Source organism: Pleurodeles waltl, chromosome 9, assembly GCF_031143425.1.
Source record: "Pleurodeles waltl isolate 20211129_DDA chromosome 9, aPleWal1.hap1.20221129, whole genome shotgun sequence".
In the NCBI taxonomy this organism is placed as follows: domain Eukaryota; kingdom Metazoa; phylum Chordata; class Amphibia; order Caudata; family Salamandridae; genus Pleurodeles; species Pleurodeles waltl.
Window position 1 is genome coordinate 515,069,610 of NC_090448.1, and position 21,379 is coordinate 515,090,988.

At 43.2% G+C, this 21,379-nt stretch overlaps 1 protein-coding gene across 1 annotated transcript in view; it reads right to left on the reverse strand.

Annotated features, from left to right (window-relative positions):
- PRKCH (protein kinase C eta) overlaps positions 1-21,379 on the reverse strand; it is a 656,855-nt gene that overhangs the window by 225,294 nt on the left and 410,182 nt on the right. The window contains exon 8 of the mRNA XM_069207402.1: positions 14,428-14,553. Coding sequence (XP_069063503.1) covers positions 14,428-14,553 — 126 coding nt within the window. The remainder of the gene's footprint in view (positions 1-14,427; positions 14,554-21,379) is intronic.

Below are 21,379 nucleotides of genomic sequence, written 5' to 3' on the forward strand. Positions count from 1 at the left end.
CAGATATGTGTGTAACTGTCACAGGAGACCCATGCTATGTACAAGTTGGCCGTGAAATATCAGATGCAGTACCATCATTTCTGAATGGCTGCCATTTCCTTATTCAGCCTACACATTGTATATGTTTATGAAATTGTTGCACTGTGCACAGATTTTGAGCACATTTCTTCCTTTCATACCTTACAGGTGGACCTGCACCCTACACTGTGGGAGAGGTGGCGACATTTGAGGACCCCGACCACTCCAGTAAGTGTTGATATGTCTGTTATGTGTTGTGTTTGCTGGTTATGGACTTGTGTGAGTTGGACGCATAGCAAGGTGTGATGCGTTGGGCAAGCTTTTCACTTGTTCCATGAGTGGGAATGCAGTTCTCACATGTTTTGAGTTTGCCAATGCGTATCCAATGGTATCATGTAGGGATTGTAGGACATCCCTGTAGGCCCCACTGTGAGTACAGGGGATAGTCATGTGTATGACACTTGTATCACCAAGAGTTGCAATGGAAGTCAGCCCCTATTTAGTTAGCCTGTCAGACCCACATTCTCTAAGATTGGTAGAGCTAATAGCTTTCCAATAGACATCTGCTTCCCTATTTAGCTACGTAAGTTTGAAACAGTAGGTAGAACCTCCAAGCAGCATGTACTTCCACATGTAGTGCATCAAGTCTGTGGAACCTGAGTGTAATGGCCTAGGTGTGCATGCAATTCATGATCATTGGTGTTCTAGCAACTCTGTGTCTGATGTAAGTCAGGCCTCACTGGAAGTATATGTTGTGTACTAAGTTCTGCATTTCCTGACATGTCTGACCCTATGAGTGCTCTAGGGTTTGCTGACTCCTAATTGTAGATAGACCTTACCTGTGGTGTGTCTGTAGAGACAAACATGTGTGGAGTTGCCTATACACTCCTCGGTGTACATGTTGTTGGCAAATTATAGTTGTGTATCCACCGCCCCCCCTCAAACACGGCCATGGGTTTGTGAATGGGGTACCTAGTATTGATGCTACCAGTATGTTACACATACCTGTGAATAAATGACAGTTTGGTTGCATACTAGTATACACACTCAGGTTTGGCACTTGGTACCATACTGGAAAGTCCAGTTACAACTTGCAGACCATGTGGCTTTAGTTTTGCTTTCCGTACACTGACATTTGTAGCCCAGCTCTTGGCGGAGGATATGCAGCATGATTCTTAGATGATAACTGTCAGAAGTCAGATAGCAAGTCAAAGCCAGTTGTTACCCATCTTGTAGGTTATGGATGTGCTTTGTGTGATGTGACATTTGTTGTCTGGCCTGCCATATACTTCCTCAGGGACATTCAATGCTGTGTATCGTGATATGAGTTGTTACAAGTACAGTAGATGTAATGTCTGATTAAATTGCTGTGCCGTTTCACACAATGCAGTTACTAACGTAGCATATCTGCATTTGTCTTCACAGCAGCTAACATGACTCTAGACCAGGTCCGTGAATTTCAGCGCCGGGCCATTCGATACCAGCACATCCTGCTTGTGGAGTCGGGGTTCCGGAGGATGGCCCGGTGATATCGCCATGAAAGTGCCTCGGGGCATGGCGAGCCTTCCCACAGGGTGGCCCTACTTTGCCCACCACAGCCACCACAGAAACAACCACCAATCAGAGCCAGGTGGCCCCACCCACAGCTGCCACTGTTGATCCAACATCTGCAGGACTTACTGGCCCCAGCATTGCCACCGGTGCAAGACAGCCCACACAGACCTCCTCCACCGGTACCCAGACTGCCACTGCTCCATCTGTTGACCCTGCAGCCTTCAACAGACTTGAACATAAGATGGACAAAGTGCTGCGCAAGGTGAGCCACCTGATCCGGGACGTGCGGCACATTAAACGGCGGGTCAAGGATATTAAGAGGGCCCTCCGGAGGGCCAACCTCTAGACACTTGATTTGATGGACATGATACCCTCCCCTCCCTCCTCTTTCCTTGTTCTTATAGTTAGTGGGCTTAGGGGGCTTAGTGTTAGGTTAGTATAGGCTGTTAGTTTAGTTAGACTTAGTGGGTGTGGGGTGGGGGGTCCTGCTTGTTTTTTTTTTTTTTCTTATTACATGTGTGGGTGGGTGGGTGGATGGCTATGTTGGGGTTCTTCTGTGTAAAAAAAAAAAAAAAAAAAAAAAATTATTACAAAAAAATATATATTTGTTTAGGATAGTATTGTATGTGATTAGGTTAGTATATGTTGTCCTCAATGTGTCCCGTCTCATAAGGGGGGTGGGGGGTAGATGTTTAGAACGTTTCGTTACATGTGATAAGTAAGTGTAGCTTAGGTTAGTTAGGGACAGTTGTGGGTAATGAGTAGTCAGGGTAGATTAGGGTAGGTATGATTTTTCCTTCAGTTTCCTCATCTATGGTTATCTTTTAATAAATATTTGGTTACCCCTTAATAGTATGTGTTGAATGGTACTTAATCGTGGGTTTGGATTCAGTGTACATCAATTTTGTACTATAACATCTGTGTCCTATGCTACAAACAAATCCCAACTGAGCTGTACAATTGGCAGCTAGCCCAGAGCTACCTTACAAAGTGTCTACCCTTTGTTGCAACCACCAATCACAGTTAATATGGATCCCAATGGGTTTTTGTTGATAAGTGTGTTTTCAAAGTCACTAACAGTGCTTCCAGACTTGATATTGGGGAAACAGTTTTAGGTCTGACTGCAGTGTGATGATCATGCATACCCTTATAAGATGAGTTCTCATTGGCAATCTTGTATTCTTGTCTTCATGACCCTCATACATCATTTGTGACACAGTTCGGCATGACTACCTATTTGTATGTTAACTCAGACACCTTCATTTGTGCAGTTTTTTTAGTATTTACTTAGATTAGTGTGGCATGTTTATTGTGTTATTTTTGCATGGTGAAAACATTTTGCGGCCACTATTTGATGACTTAGTTAGCCCCTGAGGAAGCATTCTTCTGTCCTACACAGCATGGTGGTGTATGGTTTCTCACTTCATCAGATTTGTCCCTCAGGATGGGCAGAGTATGATGCAATCATGGGCATTGTGCAGATTTCTCTAACTACATATTATCAGGACAGTTGTATTGACAAGCTACTTAATTTGACAGTAGGCACATTTCAGTTATCTACTGCACAGTTGATATGTCACATTACCCAGAGACAGATTTGTTGTGTAAGTGCTATTTATTGAAAAGTGCTGTAGTGCTATCTGTACATTGTCCATGATTGTGAGTCCATTATAGTGATATCTTCCATTGTGATCCAACACAATGGTTTACCAAAATGCTTTTGTCATGCCGGGGTTGCTGTTTCAGACAGTGCAGAGGGACAGACTTAGCCAATGAGTAGGAGAGAGACAATCACTGGGCTGGGTGACAAGATATACAGTGGTTTGCAGAACAGTGCTTGAGTACAGTTGTTGCAAGACTGGCAAGTTACAAAGCGCAGGACCTTGGTAATAGTTGGCCATGTGGCAGGGACTAATGCTTCCGGGTACTTTTCCTTGTGAATGTGATCTGTTCCATGTCTTCTTCTTTTGATGTGTGTGTTGCCTGCTTTTTCCTTGTTGTTGGTTGTGAAGGGGCAACACACACCTCAGTGTTAGAAGACGTGGAGTCAGACATCCCGGTCGCTGCTCCCTGTGAAGGTCTTAAGGGCAGTACTGCTGCAAGGAGGGCCTGCTGGTTCTTGAGAATAGCAGCCACCTCACGATGGTAGGCAGCCAGGTCGGCCCTGAGGGGTTCAATGTTGCATTTGTGCACGCGTTGACAGGATTGCTGTTGTAGGTGTTGGGTCAACTGTATTACAGCTGTGCTGATTTCCTTCTGGGTTTTCTGCAGTTCCTGCAAGATAGATGTTAGGGCTTGCATAGCTGCTGCCTGATCTGCAGATGACATCATGCACGAACGCACCCCCTCTAGACTGGCTGCCATATTTTGCATCCCCACCCGCACCTCCTTGGCCAGCTCCCGCTGTACTCCCACTACAGTTCTCTCAAAGCTGGTGCCAGTGTCGTCTGAGTCCTCAGCTGTATTGGAGCTGGCAGGTCTTACAGTTGGGGTGGTGGGTGGTTCCTCTGCGATGGCTGCTTGTTCTGTGCTCCTCCTTGTGACAGAAGGCGGGGTCTGGAGGGTTTCAAGGACCTTTTGGATAGTCTCCTGGGGAATGTTTATTGGCTCGTCATCCATGTCATCAGGGAAATCTGGGACAGGCATATCGGCAGGAGATCCATCTTCCTCTGCAATGAAACAGGGTACAATTAGTGTGTCTGTGTTGTGGCAATTTTGATGTGACGTGCCTGCCTTTTGATGAATTCACTTTGTGATCTTGTTTTGTGTTAATTTCTCCAGTCCTTCAGATGGGCATTGTTTCAGGCCTATGGCCCACCTGTGTGTCACATGTATGTTATTGAGTTATCAGACTTGTCAGCCTCATCGCCTCTAGGTGTTGGTTTCAGCCAAATAGAGAATTGCCACCTTCTTTTCCTACTCGACCCTCCGTGTACATCCATTCTCATGGTGAGACCTTTCACTGGCTGTGGGTGTTCTGATGGCCCTGGCAGCACACTTAACAATCTGGACCTGCCCCAATCCCTGATCGTTCACATCCACTTAAATGTAATTGACATGTGGCATATCCTATGCATGGCAATGTTATGATCCGATATGGATGTTAACATTGTTAATGGGTCCTGCTGATGTTGGGTAATGTGTGTTACATTGTATTGCCCTGATAGTCGTATCAGTGTCCTATTTCGTCCTCTGACTGTGCAGGTGTATTTCAGTGACCAGTTACATGTGTCCCCTCCTCAATGCTGTTGTCTGAGCAGTATGACATTTGGGATGTTGCCTTGTTACCCGGGCACAGGATGGACCCTGACATATGCAGCATGGGTGTGTCCTTAGTGCTGTGTCGCTCCTATTGTTGTTTACTCTGGCTGATGTTTGTGACAACTATGGGCATTGACATTTGAGAGTACTGGGGCCTTTGTCTGGTTTCTGGGGATTGTTGCAGTTGTCATCCTCACACCCTAATTTAGGTGTGTATGATCCATGGGGAGGTTACTGCCATTGGCTACTTGAGCTGCACACAGAGCAGAGGTGGTAGTGGCAACTGTTGTCACAGTTACATTGCAGTTGTCGGTTTGGCTAGAGGATTGCTAATAGGGCCCTAGTTAATGTAGGGGGTATGTTGGCTGACGAGTGCCAGGATGTCAGTTTGACGTAGTGGCCTTCCCTCCTGGCTTGGCTTTCCCTTTGCTCCATCCTTGGCATGACAGCATGCCCCCATGGGACTGTTGTTGGTGTAGTGTAATGGTGTGTCCCAGCTTCTGTCTGTGCAAGCCATGCCCCCATGCCGTGCCCCTTTACCCATGCCACTCCATGTATATGATGACTTCCATGCATTTTGTGGTCGGTATCCCCCCCGCTTGCAGTTAACATTTGTGCATTTTAATTCCCCATGCAACTTACCCTGCATGTGCGTTGTCTCCTGGTAGTCTGCGCTGTCCTATCCTTGAATCCCTGTGACGATCTCCTCAGGGATGACGGCTGCGACCATCTCCTCCATGTGGTCCAGGGCCTCCTGGTGTGCTGGACTCCCACCTCCAGTCTCAAGTGCTGCCTTCCTGTTCCTGGCCATCTTTTCCTTGTTCCTGCGTTTGCAGTCATGCCAGCGTTTCTTGCACTCGATGACTGTTCTGCGTACTTCAGCCACACTGTTAATCTTGTCGACAATTTGTTGCCATATAGCCTCTCTCCTACTGATTGGCAACTTTGATGTGACAAAGTGTTGGTGCTGGTGTTCCGTCACCTCTTTAACCAGAATTTCCTGCTCCTCTGCACTAAAGCAACACTTTCTTTTCTTCTTAAAAGTGTCCTGGTTCTTGTGTGGGTCCTCCTGGCTGGTTCCTGGTCTGCTGTCATCTTCCTGGGGTCTGTAGTGGCATCTGGGATCCATTTTGGCTCTCCTCTGGTGAAATGGCTGTGTTCGCTGTGTTTTTTTAAGCTATTGCATAAAAAAAAAACGGCGCATATCCGGTTTGCGGTGTCGTAAATCGAACCACAGTCATTTCCGCCGCGTTAACGTCATTTTCCTTTACGACTTGACGCCGCGGTGTGTGTCAAAAATAATGACTCCCACCTGTTGTTTGCGCTGCCGTGCGTCAAAGTATAAATATGACGCCTGCACGGCGCACCAAAATGGCGTTAGCCGGCGGTAATATTTTTGACGCAAAACTGTGCCGGCGCAGTTTTGCTTCAAAAAGTATAAATATGGGCCAAACTGTTTACTATGCCCAAAGTACCTCAATATCATATCTTCTCTGACATGTATGTATCAACAGTGAGACGTCGAAATAAGTTTGTAAGCATGGTGCATCTGTTTAAAGCGCAGGATTTACAAGTGTCTATTGTCCAACAATCCAAGTTGAAAGTGTTGGTTCAGGGTCAGTTTCATTTAATTGCACATGCCTCTGAGGCACAGGAGCTTCTACATCAGATTTCTAACCATTCCAAAGGGTAACACGGCATAATGTGGATTTATTCCTGCAGGGCACTTGTATGGGGCTGGGGTATTGTCTGGATCGATGGGAGACCAATGGATTTGGATTGAGGTCATATATTTCTTTACATTTTTGAGTCCTTGGCCTAATACCTAGTGATCAGCGGAAACCTATTTCCATGGATTGCAACTGTGATGTTGGGGGGGCACGTGTGTGACGGGGTGCATTGTCATGGCACCTAGTGTAGCTAGTGACATGCGATATGGTAGGTGATTCATCTCTTGCTTGGTTGGAGGATGTGGGGTTGGGATGGGGTGGGGTGAAGGTGCTGGAGGGGAGCAAGTATAGTGAAAATTAGCAGACTCATGTATGATCATCTATTTTTCAGCAAAATGTGTGGAGCAATGCTTCTATTCATGAAGGGACTATTGCAGCGATGGGGTCTGAAGCAAAATCCATCTCGTACAATGTTAATGGCATCTTAAATGAGCAGCAGTATCGATGGTTGACTTCTTTTTCACCAGAAGAGCTATTTTTGCAGGTGACCCATCTGAAAAGTAATTTTTCAGAATTGTTTATCCCGAAGCATTATTCTAAAGCTTACTTTGCATAAGACGGTCTGGGGATGAAGGGAGAAGGTGTCTACTTGGGTAGGGTTTTGAATGGCAGGTTTCCCATGTGACTAGGGTCCCCCAGGGAAGAGGGATCTGGTTGGAAGCCCGCATGAATGGCAATCCATTAAATTTGGTCAATAATTATGCTTCAGTTGTTAATGACCCTGATCCATTAGGGCAGATATATAATCTTGCTTTAGGTGCGGTGGGCCCCATAATTCAGGGGGTGACTTTAACTTCATCCAGGATCTGGTATGGGACACATCTAAAAAGCTAACAAACAATTGAAGCTTCAGACGAAAAATGTGCTTGGTGCTCTGAATCAAAAGGCTCAGCTATTTGATTCTTGGCGTATTGATCATCCTGCCTGGTCACAATATACTTGTTTTTCACGCCTGCTTCACACAGCTTCTCGTATTGATTATTGTTTAATTCCTCATTCGCTTAAATGGGTCAGCTCAGATATCTGGATAAACCCCTTTTGCTGGTCATTCTCTTTCCATTGTTAGTCTTTGGTTGGAAACTGTAAGAAGGGAAAGGCCCAGTTGTCAGCTAGATCAGAACCTTCACACAAAACAAGAATGGCTGGAAGATACGAGAACGTTTATCTGAGATTCTTTTTTCTGGAATAAGGGAACAGCAACACTTTTTTCGGTTTGGGAAGTAAGTCAGTCAATAATATTTTATTTGATTTGTTAAAATCATAAACAGATACAATACTCACTTAATTTATAGTCAATAATCAACCGATTGAAATTAAATTTCCTCATAACAAACATTGGTAACATTCTAAATAAAATAGAATAAATCATTTAAACCACATACCAAATACAAACTGCAAGAAACAATACAATAAAATAGACCTCAGGACCTCGATTAACCACAGTGTTTCCCTATTAAAAGTGACCCCTAATAAAGGTTAAAACTGCAATGCAGACCCCCGGTGATTCAGGTGAAAGCAAAAATCTAAAGCTATCACAATACAAAATTGGCCAAAGCAGTCTCAATTGAGGAAGAAAAAAAGCCTTTATTACAGAGTGATAAAGTTTGCAAAATAATAAAAAGTGGACAGTAGGTTGACATGATATACTATCACAAGGACAAAGCGGAAGATTGTGCGCCCATCCACATTGTAGGGGGAAGGCTATCAAGTAATGCACAATACCAAAATGCAATCTAGACAAAATCGGTGCTGAGTATTTAAAATAAATAACAAATAAAATTGCAAAACTGGAGTAGGCGTGTGTTCAGCAATACAACGCTGACAAGAAATTCATCTGTGCTAGTTGTCCCTTACTTTACCCCAGAAAACCTCCTTAATTTGACCATTCACTGATGGTAAAATATAATTATTAAAAAGGGTAATCATGCCCAGATCATTAAAAGCTTGCTTAACGTATCTAATCCACAAAAATTTCTTCTTTTGTCAATTTAACATGTAGATTAACAGTCCCTAATATTTGTCTGGAGAAGTCAAGTTCAGCAGTGCACCACACTTTAACCCATAAAAAGAAAGGGGCTAGGGCTATCTGATCCTCAAGATAATGCAATCTTTCCTCTGAATGACAAAAAGAGGTTGACGAACCTCTAGGAACCATCAAAAGTCTCCTAAGGAAAGCATTCTCGATAGTTTGTAACTCCGAATGGTCAGTAGATCCCCAAACGCCTGCCCCATATGTTGCAGCCGAGACATATTAGGCTCTGTTTAGTGTCATAATCTCCCTGACCGTTTTCTGGCCATGTTTGACTGCAAATCAAAAGAGGCCTTTGATCACCATGTTAACTTACTGAGCCTTTAGGGATAAGAGGGATTTCCACTTCAGCTGGTTGCTAAAGAGAATGCCGAAATATAAAAAATGTGTAACTTTTTCCACCAAATTTCCTTGAATATAAAAAGATTTAGTTTTCACTGATTTTGGGCCACAAACCATTACGTAAGATTTTTTAAGATTCATTTTCAATTCCAGCATGGTCATGAAATCAACAAAAGCATCAAGGACCTTCTATAGATTATTTGCTGTCCTCGCCAGTAGGATAGCGTCATCAGCGAAGAGAAGCGAGGAAATCGGAAAATTGCCCACCCTGGTGTAATCTAAATTATTTTGCTATAAGGAGGCTTCTAGTCCATTTAAATATATGAGGAATAAAAAGGGTTGAGGATACAACCCTGGCGCACCCCCTGACTTGAAATTGTGTTATCAGTACAATCACCATTAGAACCATACCGACTCTTCACAGTGGTATTCACGTGTAATCTCTGGAGTAAATTAATTAGGGGCTCCTCTAACCCTATGCCCTCCATGAAGTTACAAAACTTGTCCCAGTTTACAGTATCAAAAGCAGACAACAAGTACCTGAAGGCCAAATGCTCTGAACACTTAGTGGACTTGGTGTACTTGCTGAGGATTAAAGATAGGTTCAGAATTTGTTCCACTGTTCCACGACCTTGCCTAAAGCCTTATTGTATCCTTGATAATGTGTGATTTTCACTGGCCCACACCTCCAAACGAGCTAAGAAGACTCTTTGTGCTACCAAAACCATAAGGCTTCAAATGTTTTAAAGGACCCCCTTCAACTCAAAATCACCTATCCTTTACAAACACAGTGGACGGCCCAAACTGTGAAAAGCATTAATTTCATACAATTAAAGAAAATGTTTGTGCAAAGTATCACTGCTTTCCACTGACTTTTAGTGGCCAACCAGTCATTCTGTCCCAACAAAATGTTTAGTAGACAAAAATGCATTAGTAGAGCAATTTATGGTGTTTATAATGAATATTAATAGAGTGGTATGATTTTCCCAATGTTCAAGGGCATAAGAGCACTTCTTTATCTTTATCTGACTACAGATAAGCAGTCAGGATCTACACAACTAGGTTTTTTATTTGTCTCAATAGTCCCTTTTCTTTCTTTCTATAGTTAACATCATTCAGCAAATAGACAACAGAACTCTTTTGGGATATAGGCCACTCTTATCAGTCACAATATATTAGGGAAGACTTCTATGATAAAGAACTTCTCAGTCTTCATATTTTAAGAGTCTGGCTCCTAATGAAGCAGTACAGATCACATTAGTCTGAAGGATGCAGTGTCATAAGATCCTATAATTCAGGACACGGTCACACTTTCAGAATGTTCAAGATGACAATACAGGGCTTGTAACCACTTTCAAATTACAGTGAAAATAACTTCTTAAAACCCAACAATCTTGAAGGAAGCTTGTTTATGAGAGCATTGCCTTTCCCTTTGTGAATATCGCCATACAGGACTGCGATCTCTGCCCACAGAGTGTTCCCTGCTGATCACAGGTTTGTGTCCTTACCCATGGAGAGACAACATTTGTTGTGTACAGCACAATTGTGCATGTTCCATGGTGCACAAATGAGCATTCCCGCAACTTGCTAACACGATTCTTGTTAAGTTTCATAAGTTGAAAACATGTGGGCACATAGCTCAAGGTTTGCACCTAAAATAGAAGTAGCCCAAAAGGTGCACTCAAGGCCATAGTCTAAGAGTCAAGACTGAGTTAGAGATTAATAACCCTATCCTCCTCAGTGCGCCCATAAGTGTCAATTCCCTCGAGTCAAATACCTTCTCTAGATCAAACATGCCCAGCAGTTTCCTAGTTTGAGGTGTATTTGATGCATACAAGTAAACACTCTCCACATGTTATGGTTAAGAACCATTTCATGGATCAAATCTTCCTGGTCTAGTAAAATCAGTAGTGGCAAAAGGGGGAGTAACCTCTTTTTAGCAATTTTGCTGGGATCTTGCACTTTAAGTTGATACAGGATAGGGGCCTTGATAAGTCACAACTGTCTGAGTGATACCTAGGCTTCAGGACTAAAAAGCGCTTTCGTTATAGTGTAAGGTAAGGTTGCTTTCCTTAAGACCTCCTAGTGCACCAGCAGAAGTTAAGGGGATACTTTTTACCTGAGTATCTTGTAGAATCCACAGGTAAATCCTTCGAGACAAGTTGTTTTGCTACAGATACAGTCCATTATGGTTTCTCTATTTTGTCAGCAGGCAATATGGAGTAAAGAAAATCCCTCTATTCCCCTTCAGTCCATCTGATTTAAGTACTGCCTAAGCTGTTCATGTGGATTTATTTCACTTTGAATGCATCACATTTTTACAGCTAGTAGCTACTAAGTTAATTTCCCTTTTACTAGTGAACATCTCATATCTTATTTGCATTTTCTCTAATTCGTAGGATGTCTAAGAGTGTTAGTGGGACTGACAAGCCAGGTTAAAATCCTGTCAGGAACTTCACCATCTCCATATCTCCTAACTGCAATGTTGTGATACATCACATCATAGGTACCTCCTCTCTACCACCATTTTAAATAACTCAAGGCATTTCCCAATCTCCACCAGTATGTCTCTGTCTTGTTAAATTTATACTGCAGTTTTATTGCCTTTCTTTTAGCGTCATGCCTATTTAATCTCCATTTTAGTGCATTCAGTACCCCATTTTCTTCAGAGATACAAACACCTCTATGATTTAAAGGCCTCCTAGAAAGTACTAAGACCATCACCTTCAACCCTTCAAACTGCATTGTGCTTTTCTCCATTGCAAGTCTGGGTATGTATTCTTTATCTCTGAAGTTGAGAAGCTTCAAAGACCTTGGGCCATCCTGCAAGGGTTACACTGGCAGTCATTTATGTGACCTCTCAACAACAAACAAAGAAACTATCTTCAAATAGCTCTTGCAGCAGGTGCTTAACATATTCTTGCATTATCCCTGTTTGCTTTTTGTAGTCAATCCCGAGGATCCAGATGTTATGACTTCTTGATTGCCCCTCCAAAAGGTCCACTTTCTGCTCAATTTACAGCCCTTATGACTTTAAGTTGCAAACATCTGTCCTAGTTGTGCCACCCTGCCTCTTCAAGACCAGCGAATCTCAGCTCCAACTGGTACCCATGTCACCCTGTTTATTGGGGCTACCCTTAATGTGCTCACTTTTGCATGTTAGCACAACAAACTCTGTGACAATACCCTCAATAGCCAACTAACTCAGAAAACATGGTTTTAATATCAACATCTTCTTGCTGCATGGGTGACACCCAGAATCAGAGGCTGCCACCTGCTCCCTTCTGGTAAGCAAACTTTGTTTTTTATTGCCATGAAAGTTTAGTCTAGATTAGTGTGTGTCAGTATTTTCCAACTGACAAGAGGTTCACATTAGTGCAGAACTGTGGTATCCCAGACGTGCTTGCAGCAGTTAAGAACACTGTGCTGCTTAGAGCTAGAAGCACATCACAGCTTTCCAATGGCCAGGAATGTTCAAAGTTCCATTGGAGAAAATAGAGAGACTTAGAGCCAATAATGTCTGACTTCTGATCCAACGTTCCAATAGTTGTGTTTTTGTTCCTGCCTTTTAAATTTACTATATTACACCTCCAGTGGGTGAAATGTGTAGCGCCCCCCCCCCAGCCCTGGGGAGCATATAAATGACCACGCCACACACGGAGCTCGTTAGCAGATGCCTTTATTCCTCAGAACACAACCACACACTGTCAGATCACGTCATAACCATTAATAACCGCACCCTAACACTTTCCAACAGTTACGCACTTCCTTTATTGAGTCTGCCTAGAACCGTGAGGGTTCTAGCGCACATAATCTCAAGACACTACAAAATGTTCCAATGGTACCATAACGTTTCTGCCTCAGGCTATCCCAGTTGTTGAACTCGCTCTCCCCTAACTCAGGAAGAGAACCTTTACTAATACTTAAATCTCTCAGCAGTGGACTGTAATGCTACATTAGAGCGCGGGAATGCTGAGAGTTTCATTGAAGACAATGAAAAGGTTAAGAACTAATATTTGCCGGTATAGACACTGCTCCAACATTCCACTACTTCATCTTATATTTCTCCATGTTTATTTGAGAAAATACCACCCTCGCTGGGGTAAAGACCCTCTGCTTGCTATAGGCCCTCGCCTGGGGTCAGGTATTTAACTCAGGAAGTGGGGCTTTAACAACTGTTTTAGAACTTGGCAGTAGGCTATAATGCTACATTCACTTATTCACTTTAGAGAGCAGGTACTGGGGGAAGGTAACATTTTGTGAAGAAATTGAATAACATGTTGGGTTAAAAAACAAAATGTATCATAGGGTAGCAGCAATTTAACAATGCATTTAGAGAAGAAAGGTAAGGCTGGAAGCTAAGTAACCTATGAGGTTTTAAGAGGGGAAACAAGAACATCAGTAACACCCGAGGCCAAGTTATTGTGTGGGCGCACTGCACTGTGTGTGCACACATAGTGGGTGCATCCACTGCAGACTGGGGCAGTATGCCAATTATTATTAAAAACCTATGTCTGCACTTTGTGTATTCATTTTGTGAAGACATAACAGCATGCAAAACGAAAATTCGATTAACCCACCCCTTCATGTTTCATGTCCCACAGCAGTTGGAGGGGGGGGGGGGGGGTTCCTCTAATACCTCATAAGATGGTGGGATCAGTCAAATGTGGTACAAATCATGGTGGGGGCATTCAGGGCCCGACTGTGGTGCTGAGTGCATCTACATAGGGATTAACAGCGTTGACACTACAATGTCAGTATCAGAAGGAGCACACCCAACCTGTATTCTGCAGGGGCAGAAAACCTCCATGGGTGACTTCTGACACTATCTGTCCCGATTAGGCACCCGGGGGTTGAGTGGAGGTGGCCTGCACTAAGTTTACACTCTCTCTGTCGTGGCATGCAGTGTCCACTTTCTTCTTGGATCTTTTGCCAGTACTGATCTTTCTTATTATGGTGCAAGTGCAGCCTCATGGGCAAACGCCTTTCCTCATTTGTAAAGGGTCAAGGCCTCTTGCAAATTAAAGAGCCACACTTAAGCTGCACAGGCTTCCTTTGTGCTGCGTAATAGGTGTGACAGAAGAACCTTCACAGGCGGCTGCATTACCTTCTGTAATACTGAAGTACCTCTAAACTCCTAGGCCCATATTTATACTTTTTTAGCGCCGCATTTGCGCCGCATTTTGACGCAAAAACGGCGCAAACTTGCAAAATACAATTGTATTTTGCAAGTTTGCGCAGCTTTTGCGTCAAAATATTACGCAAATGCAGCGCTAAAAAAGTATAAATATGGGCCCTATTGTGTTTATAAGGTCCTTTTCACTCATAAGGCCATGGATAGTGATTTTCTTAAGATACATTCAGAGTTTCAGTGGTCCTCATACAATGCTCCAATAGTGATCTACTATAAACACAGAGGGAGAAGATAGATTGATCATAAATAAAATGCAAATTGAAGCCTGAAGTGCTAGAAAAAAGGAGCGTCCAACACACCTTTCCAAAGCTGCCTTTCCCCAGAACTCGAATAAAGAGGAAGTCGTCAATGCCAAGTTTTGAGTGGGAGCCAGTTTTACTAGATCCATTTTCTCGACTGTGGTCACGAGGACGATCTCTCTGGTACTGAAATTGAAAAACATGATTTAAAATCCGATCACAGCATTTGGCAATAAAAAAATGCGTTAAGTAATTAGAACATTTTCTGGTACTTCTAACACGTACTGTGCTGAATAAAAGCAAATCTCCACCTTCTTGTTTCAGAGAAACTTTTAGCAAGATAAATCAAAGTAATAAAAATACACACAAAAAGTCCTAGACAACCACATAGACTTCTAAGAAAACTAAACAAAATGAATCAGGGACCATGAAATTAGCCAGGTGTACACTGCAAACCAACCAATATGAGCAGAAAACATATATCATCTGATAACTCATAACAAATACATCCACTGTCTTCCTTTTCTGTAATGATTTCAGAGTACCATCTGGTAGAATGTATCTATCTATTTTAAGGGTTTTGTATAGAGCCAAATATATTTCACAGCCACTATTGACTGTTCCAGCACTGGACCACCAAACAGGCTCTGGAGGAAGATTCAATAGTAAATCAGCTGGTTCGGAACAACTGTGAGTTTAGTCGAAGGTGGATAGTAAAAGTAAAGATGGAGTAAATCTGAAGCCTACAAAACAAGCAAGCAGGGAATGGGAGTCATGGCAAATACAGATAGAAAGATCCGATTTATCAAACCTTTTTCACTTTCAGAAGGACTGCCTGTGCCGTATCCCATGATCTGGAATTCACGGTGACATCTGGCAGAAGTATCTATCTACTTGAAGGATTTTACATAGAGCCAACCATACATCACAGCCAAAAACAAGTCTGGAGATAAAAGTGCAATGTATCAAAGTGGCGCTGTGCCACAAGTGTCTTTGTTACTCACCAGGGCCCATTACAAGTGCCCCGAGATTCACGGTGGTAACTTCACAGCCAAGAGTAACCGGTACTGGGAATCCAAGGGCAGAATTACTGAGGATCAAAAGTGGAACAATGGGTCCCCCCCGACCCCCAGACAAGATAATTTACTGGGGGGTTCTTTATATCTGACTCTGATAACCCCAGTTTATCCCCACTGTACCTTGAAATTTTTGCCGCTTTGAATGCAGGGTGTCCCCACATAATCATATGGGATACATTAGATCCTGTCGGAACCAATGTAAATACTGCTTTTCCTTGGAAATCGCACGGAAACGGAAGAAACAGTGACATTTACAAAGGGATGCACGTTTATTAATTTCCTTGCACATCACAAGAAAGAGACAAAGCTCTTCCCCATCACCACTTGTGTCACAGTTTGTTAAACGTGGCTAATACTTTTGGCTCGACCACGGCCACGAGAATAGACACGCATGCTCAGCGTTTTGAATTGAGGACCTAATGTCCTCTCAAAGACAAGGACAAACTGTTTAGAAAACATCAAACTTCATGCCCAGCCTGTAGATATCTCTGTAAAGAATTAGGGACTCTGAAACTTTAATTTTCTCATTTTCAACAAAAAATGCCCATGCTCGTAGGAGCCATATTTGATTTAGAAGACAGAGGAGGTCAAACGTGAGGCGCTTGGTGAAAGTTTACAAGATTTTGAAGCCGCTGACAGCACCTTTAATGATATTTGAAAAATACATTTGCAGAAAGATCGTCTCCTATATCTGTTTTGTTCTACTAAACAGTTAGGTTCACCCGCCTGTTTTTGGCACTATGCTCGATACCCTAATGTGCGAAATTGCATATTTATCACAACATAGGCCCATATTTATACTGTTTTAGCGCCGCATTTGCGTCATTTATTAACGCAAAACGGCGCAAACTTGCAAAATACCATTGTGGGGCATATTTATACTCTGTTTGCGCCGAATGTACGTCAACATTTTTGACGCACAATCAGCGCAAACCCTGCCCCATATTTATACTTTGACGTCCGACCCCGCGGGCGTCAAAATTCCACCATGTGCGTCATTTTTTGGAAGGGGGAACCAGCCTTGCGTTAATTATATGCAAGGTAGGCGTTCCCTTCCAAAAAATTACTTTAAGGCCTGTGTCCCTTATTTATACTCTGGTGTCATTTTGACGCACAGGAGGGGGTGGGCCTTAAAAAACGGCGCACAGCCTGATGTGCGCCGTTTTTTAACGCCTGGGTCAGGGCAGGCGTTAAGGGACCTGTGGGCTCGGATGGAGCCCAGAGGTGCCCTCCCCTGCCCCCAGGGACACCCCCTGCCACCCTTGCCCACCCCAGGAGGACACCCAAGGATGGAGGGACCCATCCCAAGGAAGTAAAGGTAAGTTCGGGTAAGTATTTTTTTCCGATTTTGTTTTGTGGCATAGGGGGGCCTGATTTGGGCCCCCCTACATGCCACTATGCCCACTGACCATGCCCAGGGAACATAAGTCCCCAGGGCATGGCCATTGGGCAAGGGGGCATGACTCCTGCCTTTGCTAAGACATGAGTCATGTCAATGGAGGTTGGGCGTAAAAAAAATGGTGCAAATCCCGTTTGAGGCCTGAATTTTGCCTCAGACCTGACGTGCACCATTTTTTGACGCACAACCCCCATTTTCCCATACGCCGGCGCTGCCTGGTGTGAGTCATTTTTTTTTACGCACACCAGTCCACAGCGCCGGCTAAGATCATTCCATTAATAAGGCGCCCGCATGGCGCGTTGGAATGGCGTTAACCGGCGGTAAAATTTTTGACGCACAACTGCATTGGTGCAGTTGTGCGTCAAAAAGTATAAATATGGGCCTGTATTTTGTAAGTTTGCGCCGTTTTTGCGTCAAAAAGCAGCGCAAATGCGGCGCTAAAAAAGTACAAATATGGGCCAAAATTACTATTTTTAAAATTAACATTTTCGAACGAAATATCAATGTCACAGGGCATTTTGCACATGAGGTATGCCATTGTGTTAAAAAAAACCAGTCATTCAAGACATTGGCAAGAAACTGGCTTGAGCAGAAAGCATCTCTCAGCGAGCATTCTTCTGTGCAATCCAGTCTCTCACGAGTGGAAATTAGGCAAAATTGCATGATGTGAAATTTTTATAACGTTTTTGAATTTTACCTGTGTAATTTACAATTCGCCCAAGTGGTTATGTTACCATTACACACCTGATTTTTAGTCATATTGACCTGGTTCTGCGAAATGGGTTGTTGGTTTGAGGTCATGTGAAGTATGAAGTATCCTCATGAATTTGAGGCTCCTCTCAGGGGGAGCACTTGTGATTTACTAGGTGACAAGGCATTTAGGGTGCAGTTGAGCTTATAAAGGCACTTGACATGAAGAAGTGGAAGCAGCGTGATAAGACATGCCTAAAGTAAGGCCTGCTCTCTGCTGATGATTGCCAACCAGCCCAAAACTTGTGTACAGATACGTCCAGCACTGATGGCTCCTACATTTGTTGGTGATGACTTTAAACTGTGAGACCACTACAGTGAACTTCATATACCCTGATACATTTGGGAGAACTGGTGCTAACATACCAGCAGTGTGCCCCTACCCCCTTGAGACCACCCTGAAAATCGGCCCAACAGACCATCCAAATCCTACATTGTCCTGTTATCCTGTGAAAGCTGTTGATAGTAAATAATTTTTACTATTTTTATAATGACTTGTTCTGAAATTTCGAAAAAACAGAATTACAAAGCAAATGACCAGATCCGTGGCACCATTCCTATGTGTTAACGCAACAAGCCCCTAATTTAGAGTATGGTACTAATTAAAAATCAGGTACAATTAGTTTACCACCACAAATTGCTGCCTGTTTTAAGGTTAGCAGTACTACCGATATGCTGAAACAGCTCACACAGTGAATCCATCAAATTTAAAGATGCTCAGCACGACTTTAAACAACTGGAATTAGTCCATAGAGTATCGCTACTCAAAAATAGGTAGTTAATAACTGCAGCGCTGAAATATACTAACCAAAGAGGCTCATATCACATTCCTGAAAATGCTAACGGCAGCAGTTATTACTACTACTGCTGTCATACCTGAATTTAGATACAATATTGACACTTTTGGCGCAGGATTATACACTAAAAAATGTCCTGCTGTACTAATTATTATCTGAAATCAATACAAATTACCACTCAGGCATTGCTAAAGTAAATGTGATACAATAGATAGAGTATTTTCATCAGCTCAGACAGTGGTCTGCTAATACGGTGGTATCTGCACACCTTCCACATAAGGTAATAGTATCACCACTAGATTAATTCGCACCTGGTGTGGAGGCCTGTGCAAAAAATGGGTAGTAGCGAAGGCAGTAATTACATTAAAAAGTTTATTATATCACTAATCTAAATAAATGAGGTCCTTGTAACTTTTCTGCAACTATTTATTTCCAGCGATCACCACTAGATGGTAGTGTTTGTACACATGTAAAATTGCCAGTGTGAAGAAGTTTTTTCTAACCTTTCCGTCAATTAAAGTTTTAACCTTACTCAAAATATTTCTCATCTTAGATGGGATGTGAATCAACCACAAATGCAACTATAACGTGTTAGCAATGTGTCTTAATGTATGTTATGAATACTGTTACTATTAAAACAACTGTCAAGTCGCCTACCTCCGATTTTCTCTATCACAGAATTTAAGCCACAAACTGTTCTTTTGAAGCAGAAGAAAGCATTTAGGTCAAATTTACTAAGATTCTGCATCAGTGTTGCGCCAATTTTGTAGAGCATCCCAAATACAAAATTCCTGTTGGGATTTGCAAAGCCAAGCAATTCAAGATTTGTGTGTTAGTTTATTTAAAAAGTAACCTATGCTTCTTGTATCGCTGTCTCGTGTTAACTTGCGTTGGCGAGGCGTAATTTGGGCGGAGCAAGGGTGTTCTTGTGCATCCACCCATGTATATTGATGTAAGCCATATTTACTCAATAAATATGGGTTTGGGCCAAAATGGCGTGCCTACCCCAGGCTGGCGGAACAAAGAGAAATATATTTATTCCTCCTTGTTACCTCCTCTTTGCATGCACCAGCACACACACAAGAAGAATACGCCTCTAACAATAGCTTTTTTTTCTGCAGCATGTTATTCCTTCCTGCACATAAACTATTCTGACCATAACGGAGGCACCCTTGCGTCATGGCACAAGCGTGCCTGCATTGGCACAAGCCAGCCAGAAATGCGCCAGCATCATTTTACATGTCACATGTTGAAACTACATCATGTCTTAGTAGCACATTCCTGCTCATGCCTTTTGGTGAATGCAATGCTGCGACTTGCCTTCCTGTGTTTCGCCAGTTAAATCTGGGCCCACATAAATAAGAAGACATAAATATGTATTTTTATTCTACCTGAAGTAGGAGTCTGGCTGTGGAGGAAACCTGTGCATTTAAGGATTAAGGACCGCTAACTCCATTGCAAATTTATGTTTGTGCTTAAACGGTGTTTGCAAAATCACACTGTTGTTGTTGTTATTATTATTATTATTATTAATAATAATAATTGTGTTTCTAAAGCGCACAATTGCCTATAAGGATTCCTGGCACTAAACATTCTTGTGCTATCAGTCATTCATTACTCCACCACTGTCTAGTAAACAGCCAAGATTTAAGAGATTTTCTGAACTTCCCAACATATATGTGCTGCCTGTACTGAGAACGCTCTAACTCCGAACTAAGGCCCATATTTATACTTTTTTAGCGCCGCATTTGTGCCGCTTTTTGATGCAAATACGGCGCAAACTTACAAAATACAATTGTATTTTGTAAGTTTACGACATTTTTCCGTTAAAAAGCGGCACAAATGCGGTGCTAAAAAAGTTGAAATATGGGCCTAAATCTTTTCTGAACCAAAAGTTCTGCTTCGGTCGCTCTTCATCAGCAGCCTGGTTCCTAATTCCTGAGCTTATTTCTTAAATACATTGACCCATCATATGTGCAGCCTTATACACAACATAATACAAAGAGACTTAAAAAATCCTCTTTCCGGCTTGTAATCAATGTAGCTTTTTTAGAGCCAAGGCAATGGAGCCCTTCTTTGGAAATCTAGAGGCCAGATGTACCACCCTCAGTGCTTGCAATTCACAATTTGGATTTTTTTGCAACTTGGAAATTGGGAGTCAATCAATCAGGAATTTGTAAAGCGCACTACTCACCCATGAGCGTCCCAAGACGCTGAGTGTGGGGGGGGGGGGGAGGAGGGGAGAATGGGGTGCTGCTACTGCTCGAACAGCCAGGTCTTGAGAAGTTTCCTGAAGGTAAGGAGGTCTTTGGTCTGGCGCAGCTTGGTGGGAAGAGTGTTCCACGTTTTGGCGGCGGGGTGTGAGAATGATCTACCACCGGTTGTAGTTCTGCGGACGCGTGGGATAGTTTGTGAGGACGAGGTCGGGGGAGCAGGGATGTTGGGTCGGGGTGTAGAAGGAGAGCCGTCTGTTGAGGTATTCTGGTCCGGTGTTGTGCAGTGCTTTGTGAGTGTGGGTTAGGAGTTTGAATATGATTCTCTTGTTGACTGGGAGCCAGTGCAGGTTTCTCTGGTGGTCTGTGATGTGGCAGTGGCGGAGGATGCCCAGGATGAGGAGTGCAGAGGCGTTCTGGATGCATTGCAGCCTCTTCTGGAGTCTGGCCATGGTTCCTGCGTAGAGGGCAGTGCCGTAGTCCAGTTTCCTGCTTACGAGGGCTTGGTTGACTGTTTTTCTGGTTTCGGTGGGTATCCATTTGTAGCTCTTTCAGAGCACACAGAGGGAGTTGAAGCAGGAGGAGGAGATAGCGTTGACTTGCTGGGTCATGGATAATGAGGAGTCCAAGATGAATCTTACTTTACGTGCGTGGTCGGTGGGAGTCGGAGCTGCTCCTAGGGTGGCGGGCCACCAGGAGTCATCCCATGCGGAGCGGGTGGAGCGAAGATGAGGACTTCCATCTTGTCAGAAACACTGAAGTACAACAGTGTCT